The sequence below is a fragment of the Lactuca sativa genome, chromosome 2, assembly GCF_002870075.4.
Source record: "Lactuca sativa cultivar Salinas chromosome 2, Lsat_Salinas_v11, whole genome shotgun sequence".
Lineage (NCBI taxonomy): Eukaryota > Viridiplantae > Streptophyta > Magnoliopsida > Asterales > Asteraceae > Lactuca > Lactuca sativa.
The window spans coordinates 187,786,100-187,794,782 of record NC_056624.2 but is presented as its reverse complement, the minus strand read 5'-3'; the positions used below and the strand labels follow the sequence as shown (position 1 = coordinate 187,794,782).

The 8,683-nt window shown below is 34.8% G+C and overlaps 2 protein-coding genes across 2 annotated transcripts; one reads left to right on the top strand and one right to left on the bottom strand.

Moving 5' to 3' along the window:
- The first annotated feature begins 1,999 nt into the window (after positions 1 to 1,999).
- LOC111889036 (sulfite oxidase) lies at positions 2,000 to 4,838 on the top strand. The gene is made up of 12 exons (XM_023885171.1): positions 2,000 to 2,215; positions 2,545 to 2,660; positions 2,741 to 2,803; positions 2,898 to 2,934; positions 3,006 to 3,087; positions 3,340 to 3,458; positions 3,545 to 3,640; positions 3,735 to 3,845; positions 3,943 to 4,044; positions 4,146 to 4,193; positions 4,280 to 4,495; positions 4,578 to 4,838. Exons 1-12 carry the CDS (start codon positions 2,141 to 2,143, stop codon positions 4,692 to 4,694), a joined length of 1,182 nt encoding a protein of 393 aa, XP_023740939.1. The 5' UTR covers positions 2,000 to 2,140; the 3' UTR covers positions 4,695 to 4,838.
- Positions 4,839 to 4,937: 99 nt separating this feature from the next.
- On the bottom strand, positions 4,938 to 7,973 carry LOC111889458 (ATPase family AAA domain-containing protein FIGL1). The gene is made up of 12 exons (XM_023885610.2): positions 7,886 to 7,973; positions 7,570 to 7,748; positions 7,183 to 7,337; positions 6,951 to 7,078; positions 6,749 to 6,867; positions 6,557 to 6,649; positions 6,353 to 6,454; positions 6,152 to 6,254; positions 5,555 to 5,638; positions 5,357 to 5,450; positions 5,145 to 5,274; positions 4,938 to 5,051 (listed from the first exon to the last, which is right to left on the bottom strand). Exons 1-12 carry the CDS (start codon positions 7,971 to 7,973, stop codon positions 4,938 to 4,940), a joined length of 1,389 nt encoding a protein of 462 aa, XP_023741378.1.
- Positions 7,974 to 8,683: the final 710 nt, after the last annotated feature.

Below are 8,683 nucleotides of genomic sequence, written 5' to 3'. Positions count from 1 at the left end.
CTTGCACCTTTATGCTCAATGAGACTAAAACAAGCCCAGATCTAAAGGAACGAGCCTTCAAACGACTTAACTCTTCCTTTAACCCAAAAGGAACCAAAAGCATAACAAACTAGTTATGAAGAGATCTAAATATATGCAAGGCAAGATTCAAACTTGATACCTCATAAAGCTTTCCCACAAGATGATGATTCTGGATCCAAGACCTTCACTCCAACAAGACAACTTCAAGCTTCACCTCTCCCTTCACAAAAGCAAAAATGGGCACCAAAGTCTTCTTAATAGTTCAAGAACACTACGAGGAGGTTAAGGGTCAATTTAGGGTTTTTGAAGCAATGGAGGCTGGTAAGGAGCCCAACCATGAGGACTTAAGACCTTTATATAGGGTGCAACACCCTAAATTATGGTTTCATCATAACTCGCATACGCCTCATATACACATATGTACGTCCAACGTACATGACCGAAGTCCCATCCTAAACTCGGATCAGTACGCTAAGCGTACCAAGTGGTACGCTTCGCGTACTGCTCAATGACCAAAATGCAAATTATTTCACAACAAGGGTAAAATGAGAACATACCAGGATTCAAGTGTTACAATCAATATATATATATATATATATATTTTTTTTTTTTCTGTTAGTAGAATGATGTCATCTCCAAAAAGAAACAAACTCAACGTATATCGGTGGAAGTGTACATTTTCTTGGAAGACTATTTGGACGATATGAACCAAATACAAAATAGTGGGTAATGACCCGAAAACATCGAAGATGGAGGTGGTGGAAACAATGGAATCGAGTACCACACCGTATATATGTATTCGGTTCGGTTATTATACAATTATAGTTTGGTATTGGCTCTAGTTTGAGTTTGAAAAATGGTCCAAATTGCTCATCCCTAATCAAAATTATCTCAATTATGATGATTCTTAGATTGATCTTTATTTTTATTTTTAACCTCTAAACATTTGACTATAATGGATGCCACAGAAAGTATCCCTGGTCACAATCCAATACCTAACAGGCATCCAAAATGGTGAAAAAATTTCACTTATAAACTTATGAGTTATTCCCAAAATGATAATCTTTATAATTGAATATCATGTTTTAACACTTTCAAGTATTATATATATCATACTACAAAACTAGCAAAAATTACAAAAGGATAGCCATCAAAAGATTTTTAAGTCAACCAACCTACGTGACATTTAGCTTGCAGTTTCTAAACTCGTACCATTAAAAGAAAACTGAATAATCGACTCATACAACGAGTCCTTTCTTAACGGAATATAATAAAATAATAATGAATTTTTCTAAAAAAACCAAAACGGTCGAGGGGTTCAAAAATTAAAAATTTCATAGTTTCCATTGATTCTTTTTGTTTATCTCTCCCGTCTTCTTACTTATCATTTCTTATCACCATTCTTCTATTTTTGTTTCAAAATTTCACATTTTAATAAAAAATAGTTTTTTTTTTCCTTCTCTATTCTTATTATATTATTTCAATGGATATCTAACATAAAAAAAATTCGAAACTTGTGAACAAAATTGAAACTCAACCAAGACGCACAAGAAACAAGTTTGAAATGCATAAACAAAATTAAATCTCAACCAAGACATACAAAAAAAACATGTTCGAAACTCAACCCAATAACAAGTGCGAAACCCATGGTAGATAAAAAAAAAGTTTCATAACCATTATGAAAAAAAAAAATCCAATTTTTTACTTAAACCAACCAAAGTAAACACTTGTTTACACTCACCTGATCGCAATAGATTACAAATAGATGCATCCAAATTCCAAATCGCAACCCACAAGCTGCCATATCTTTTTCCGTGGCTACCAAAGTGAATCTAGATTAAATGGTAATCAATAATCAGTATTTTTATCTAATGTTCTAACGTAACGCTGCTTTTCCCGCGTACCACCTCACAGCCATCCATCTCACCCTCCATTTCCTTAAAAAAATTCCTGCCGTCCAAACAGCTTTTCGAACATTGTGGGGTTCCACACCTACTCGTGACGATAGCACACTCCACCCGACTACTCTCTCATTCGGCTTGTTTGTTCATTGTATCTTTCACTTCCTAATCCTATCACACACCGCAGATTACATTGAAGAAGAAGGTAAAGTTGAGAAATGCCAGGAATCAGATCACCATCTGACTATTCACAAGAGCCTCAACGTCATCCTGCTCTTAAAATTAACGCCAAGGCAAGCTATCCTTTTGATTTTTTTCCCAAAGATATTGCTCAAATCATAAATACAAAATCAGAATCGAAAGCCCTAGGGATTTGGACAGATGGTGTATGATTATTGAGTTCTATGGTTAATTGGTTATCCAATAAAAAAATCTGTGTTTCCATCGTATTTATTAATTTAAGACGCATAATCGTTGGCTATATGTCTGATGATTAACATCAATGAATAGAAACGAACGAACAGTTATAAATTATTTGAATTCAGACTCTGGAACGCATTTATACATCAGTAACTTTTGATTATAGTCTTGTTTTTTACTATTAAGTTGTTTTCTAGTACAGGAGCCCTTCAATGCCGAGCCAAGACGCCAAGATTTGGTTTCTTCTTATGTGACACCTACGGAATTCTTCTACAAGAGAAACCATGGACCAATACCTATTGTTGATGATATACAAAGGTCCTGAACTTTTCATCTTGATGCATACAATTATAAATTATTTATTGAGATAACTTGTAATGCTCTTATGCCACAAACAGATATTGTGTCTCTGTTCATGGGCTAATTGAGAAGCCCAAAGACCTGTATATGAAAGATATTATGTAAGCAAAAAATTTGGGTTGTGTTTTTATCATATGATCTATATTCACAATATTGATTTTAGGAAACTGTTTTTGTTTTTTGAATTACATACAGGAATCTTCCAAAATATAATGTCACTGCCACTTTACAGGTGTACCCTTGGTTCATGTTGAAAAATATGTTACTTGATTTGTTTTAACAGTCTTATATTTCCTGATGCAGTGTGCTGGCAATAGAAGAACTGCAATGAGCAAAACCAGAACTGTAAGAGGAGTTGGGTGGGATGTTGCTGCCTTAGGAAATGGTATCTTTCTTTTTCTACTGATATGATATCTGAGGAAGGTCCTGCTTCTGGACAGCATATGGCATTTCTGAGACTGAGATTGGCAAAAAATGATGCAAAAGACGTGAATGCCCTCCTTATCCTTATGATTGAAAGACAAAAGTAGTCCTAGAGAAGTTAAAGGCAGCCTAAAGGGGTTTTCCCTAGCTGCCATTTTTAAGGAGCTTTCATCAACAGTTATACCTAAATTGTGTTTTGTTGTGTTTGTGTCAGCAATATGGGGTGGAGCAAAACTTGCAGATGTTCTTGAACTGGTTGGCATACCCAAGTTAACAAGTACCACACCTGCAGGTGGCAAACATGTAGAATTTGTGAGCATTGACAGGTGCAAGGTTTGTATCATGTATTTACTTCTTCTGTTTACCTTATTTTTTCAAGTGTTATTGTCTGTAACGGGATTCAGTGTTTGTTTCCATAGGAGGAAAAAGGGGGTCCATACAAGGCGTCAATTCCACTAAGTCAGGCAACAAATCCAGAAGCTGATGTTCTGCTTGCTTATGAGATGAATGGAGAGGTAGACCTACAAACAAGTATTTAATGCTTGCTATTCATAATGTTTAACTACTTATTGACTTATTGGTTTGTGAAACTGTATTATTATATGAAAGACTCTGAATAGGGATCATGGGTATCCACTGAGAGTAGTAGTCCCAGGGGTTATTGGTGCTCGTTCTGTCAAGTGGCTGGATACCATCAACATAGATTCCCAAGTCTGCCAGGTCTGCTCAGATTCATATTTAACTTTTACTACTGTAAAAAACTTATAAAGTGTTTCTAACAAGACAGTGTATGTGTGTATCCATCACTACTTTCCAGGGATTCTTTCAGCAGAAAGACTATAAAATGTTTCCACCAACAGTAAATTGGGACAACATTGATTGGTCTACCAGGAGACCACAAATGGATTTCCCTGTTCAGGCACTACTTTTCTATATTAATTAATAAATTATTACCACATCAAACAGGGAGTTGAAACTTGAAAGTGAAGTTAACATTATGATTTTTGATTCTATTGGCAGAGTGCAATATGCTCCTTAGAGGATGTGAATGTGGGGAAGAATGGAAAGGTTGGTGTTGCATTTTTTTTAGGATCTACAGTATATGTGTAGAAGAAGATTGATTGATTATATGATTAAAAATGTTGTGCATGCAGATAGCTATAAAAGGATATGCAGTTTCAGGAGGTGGACGTGGGATTGAGAGAGTTGATATATCGATTGATGGGGGTAAAACATGGATGGAGGCATCCAGATACCAAAAGCCTGGAGTCAAATACATTGCTGATGAAGAAAGAAGCGATAAATGGGCTTGGGTACTTTTTGAAGCTGAAGCTGATATAAACTCAAATACAGAGATAATCGCCAAAGCAGTATGTCATCTCTGTGTATTACAACTTGTATGATTTGTTAATATGTTCACTAACTTCTTTAAGTTTAAATATCAATGAGCAGGTGGACACGGCTGCAAATGTTCAACCTGAAAAGGTTCAAGACATCTGGAACTTGAGGGGAATTCTTAACACATCATGGCATCGTGTTCATATACAAGTTAGGCATTCAAGCATGTAAGGCGAATGAATCAAAATACATGGCAATAATAAAATATCTACTAGTCTGTGTGAAACTTTTTCTTCTATTTCTTGGGTTTTGTAACATAAATTGATATCTTGGTAATGTAAGTTTTGATTGAATAAATGTACGAGAATTAACTAATAGGTATTGTTTGAAAGTTCAAGTTCCAAAACTGAGAGAGCACACAACCAAACTTTCAAATGTGTCCAACATCAATGAACTAAATTTACTTGAAAAAAGCTACATGGTTTTTGATGTTGATAAACTTCCAAATTGGTTGTTCCACTCTTCATATTTGCCTAGTTCGTTCTGAGAAACAGATGTTCTCACCTCCTGTAGTGCATCCTTAAAGTCCTATAAAAATTAGAGACAACATACAAAAAACAAAAATAAGATAACCACTGTATATAATCTGTTGTAACAGACACCTAGGTGTAAATATAAGACCTGTAGAGTAACTGATCTCATATCCTCCATTTTAAGATTAGTAATCTCAGCCCCTTGTTCCAAAATCTCTCTTATTGGACCCATGGAAGCATCTTTCACTAAATTCGTCATATCAGATCCTGAATACCCAAAAACAAATCAAAGTACAATTAACTTAACACATATATCAAACTGAGGAAAAAGAAAGTTAAAAAAGAGTAGAGATAATACCATCTGTTAATTTGCATATGGTATCAATATCCTCCGTTGAGAGTTTAAAAAGCCCATCCTTGTTTAAAAGATTACGGACTATCCAGGCTCTAGCTTCTATACACCAATGACATATTTATTAAATAGCCTTGTATAAGTATTAAGTAGCATATATAAGGAGTTAATTTTAAAGAAAAAAAAAAGATAAATTAAAGTTGTACCTGCTGAAGGGAGTGGAATATAAAATCCCTTGGTCAATCGCCTCCTAGCTGCTTCATCTAAAGCTTGTGGTCTATTTGTTGCTCCTTCAAATTGTATATGTATGATCACAAAGCAAATGGAAATAAGATAAAACTTTACAAATGAGATTTTTCACTAAAAATGAAAGCTCTTTATCTGCCATAAACTTTATTTGTATGAAAAAGGTGTGTCCAGATCAATTCAACACTTTGTTGACATTTTGTGACCTATTTTTTTTGGGCTAAACGTAAGAAATAGCATTGTACTTACATCTATTTATGTATCATAGCATCATCCTTTAATTTCTTTCGATAACAACATTATACTGAATTTTACCATTTCTTTTCTTTACTTTGAAAAATCTACTCAATTATAGCGTTGTACTTACAAACTTTCTTTTCAAGGAATTATATTTTGAAAGATCTACCTAATTATAGCAATGCAAATAATTGCTTTGGATTTAAATTGATATTTCACTCTATAGGTGAGTAAAATTTTCAAATTACAGTTTTATAGAAATTAAGTATTGAAGTTGGATGCTACAATATATAAACCACTGGATGCTACAGTTTATTCACCTATGAGTAGAATTTGTTCATTTCCACTGTTGAATCCATCCATTTCAATCAGAAACTGCGTCTTAATTGGCCTGCTTGCCGCATGCTCAGAATTTGAATCACGCTGCAATGGTAGTTAATTTGAAAAAAAGGAAAGTGAATCATGTAATTAGACTAAATAAATTAAAGTATTCGAATAAAATCTAAATGTGAGGTATATACCTTGGACAACAGAGAATCAATTTCATCCACAAATATTACTGCTGGCTGATGACATCTGGCAACTCCAAAAAGAGCCCGAACTAGCTTTTCACCCTCTCCCACCTATACATATATCGTTATCATATCTTTAGTTTATAACTTTTTTTTTACTTGAATATAACCATAAATTACTGCTACAAATCGATCACATATCCACATATATACCCATTTGCTTGTTATTGAACTTGCGGATATGTAGAAAAATGTTGCTTTAGACTCTCCAGCAATAGCTTTACCTATCATCGTTTTACCTGTTCCCTACATATATCAAGAAAAAGATATATATAAACAAGTCAAAAGAGTTGACTTTTTTTTACTGTTATAACCGATATCTACTACTACTAGTGTTGAACTTACTGGGGGGCCAAATAAAAGAAGTCCTCTTCCTGGAGAACGACAACCTTTGAAAATATCAGGGCGTAACAAAGGCCATATCACCATCTCATTTACACATTTTTTCGCATGATGCAATCCAGCTGTAATTAAGATGACAATAGATTAAACTCTTATTTATTAATAAAGATAATTAAAAGTTTATGAAACATGAAAAAACCCTAACCAATATCATCCCAACAAACTTTGGCATTACAATCCATTATCTCATTACTAATCTGCTCAATAAGGCGAGGGTCTATATTCCTCAACTTCTGCGGAAGTTGACCATCAGGACCACGTAGCAAATCCAGGCTGCATGTAATCACAAGTTAAAGTACTTAAAATATGTTGGATATATATATAATTAATAGTAATTGCTTGTGATGTTAACAACCACAAGTATATATTGAACTTACCCATTTTTTGTTGAATCACCATTAGCTTTAAATGATGCCAGATTAACAGTGATACCCCCGAAGGATTTATTGAATCCGTTTGGTGTGTAGGATTTGTCACCATAGCCTATGTTTCCACACAATGATCTCCATCTCCTTCGCCTACCAACCATTTCCTGTATGTGGCATAAAGCGACTTGCATCATAAATCATAATCATTGGTCAATGGAGATTAAGTTAAAAGAAACTGAGTACGTATATATCACTTCCTTTGACGGGATTAAAGAGGATGCACAGCGAATTATATAGCAATTAGAGTAAGTAGTTAAACACATGATTGAGGGATATATAATAATTAATTAAGGTTCTTTAATTTGAAGGTATTTCAAGGTTAACATGTATGTATACCATCATTTTTGTTGCATCAGTAACCAAACTATTGTTAGTAACACCAGCATTAGCTTCCTTGTTGCTTGATTGAGACAAGACTTGTTCATTCTTTGGACTGATTTCAATGCGAGCCCGCTTCAATGTCCGACTAATTTTGTTTGTTTTTTCTTCATCAACATCAATGATCTCTACACCTCCTGAATTAATGACAGAATTATCGGCACTGATATGGGCATGATTGGCCTGAGCTTCAGGGACTGCCAAAGGTCCATTGGATTGATTAATATCTTGGATCTGGGATCTGTATCCGCAACTGCAGCTCGAGTTTTGGCACGAGCAATGGCCTGGGCACGTGGCTGAAACATATTCATGAGAGAAGATGAATACTGTTGTTGATCAGGCCAGGACTGTGGCTGTGACATGAGATGGGTACTGAAGTCCTGAAACTGAACGATTCATAATCATTGTTCTTTGGGGGATATATCATTGTTGTTAGCAGACATCACTTCGTAACCCTAATTAATTTTTTTTACAATACTGGCTCGACAGTGTGTATGCGAAACCTAAACTGCAACCCAAAAACGATCGTAAGTTCAGAATGCAAACAGATACTAATTATATAAATACATGCAACGGTATAACTAGGTTAAAATTATCGCCATAAACTGATCTACGCAAATATACCTAAACAAGAAACAACTGTTGACGTGGGATTTACAAAGAAGGAAACTTATTGCAATAAATTAAGTAAAACTTGAAGAAAATCATAAAAAATTCAACATAAGAAATATGTTTTTTTGTTTAAGACAGCGTCTATGATGAAATATGTAAGTATATATGATCCGCGACTCCGGTTTGATCGATCAGCAACTACATTCTTATGGAAGTTCACGAGCACTTTTTTAAACCCAATGAGCTAGGCAAATAAATCAAGAACAAGGACTGAAGAGACGTGATTCTTACCGTGAAGACGATGGAAAACTTGTGGGTTTCTCGTTTTCAGAGACGATCAAGAACTTTGAGTGAAGATTTCCTGCGAGTTGCAACTTGTGGGTTTTGATTTTCACCGACGATGGAGAACTCGTGAGGGTTTCTGATTTTCTTGCGAGTTGTGTTGCGACGTAAAACGAAA

Coding starts and splice junctions, on each gene's coding strand:
- LOC111889036 (XM_023885171.1), top strand. CDS start 2,141: ATGCCAGGAATCAGATCACCATCTGACTATTCACAAGAGCCTCAACGT. Junction 2,935..3,005: donor ATGTCACTGCCACTTTACAG/GTGTACCCTTGG, acceptor TTCCTGATGCAG/TGTGCTGGCAATAGAAGAAC. Junction 4,194..4,279: donor ATGTGGGGAAGAATGGAAAG/GTTGGTGTTGCA, acceptor TTGTGCATGCAG/ATAGCTATAAAAGGATATGC.
- LOC111889458 (XM_023885610.2), bottom strand. CDS start 7,973: ATGTCACAGCCACAGTCCTGGCCTGATCAACAACAGTATTCATCTTCT. Junction 7,079..7,182: donor GGTGATTCAACAAAAAATGG/GTAAGTTCAATA, acceptor GATTACATGCAG/CCTGGATTTGCTACGTGGTC. Junction 6,455..6,556: donor GTTCAATAACAAGCAAATGG/GTATATATGTGG, acceptor ATATATGTATAG/GTGGGAGAGGGTGAAAAGCT.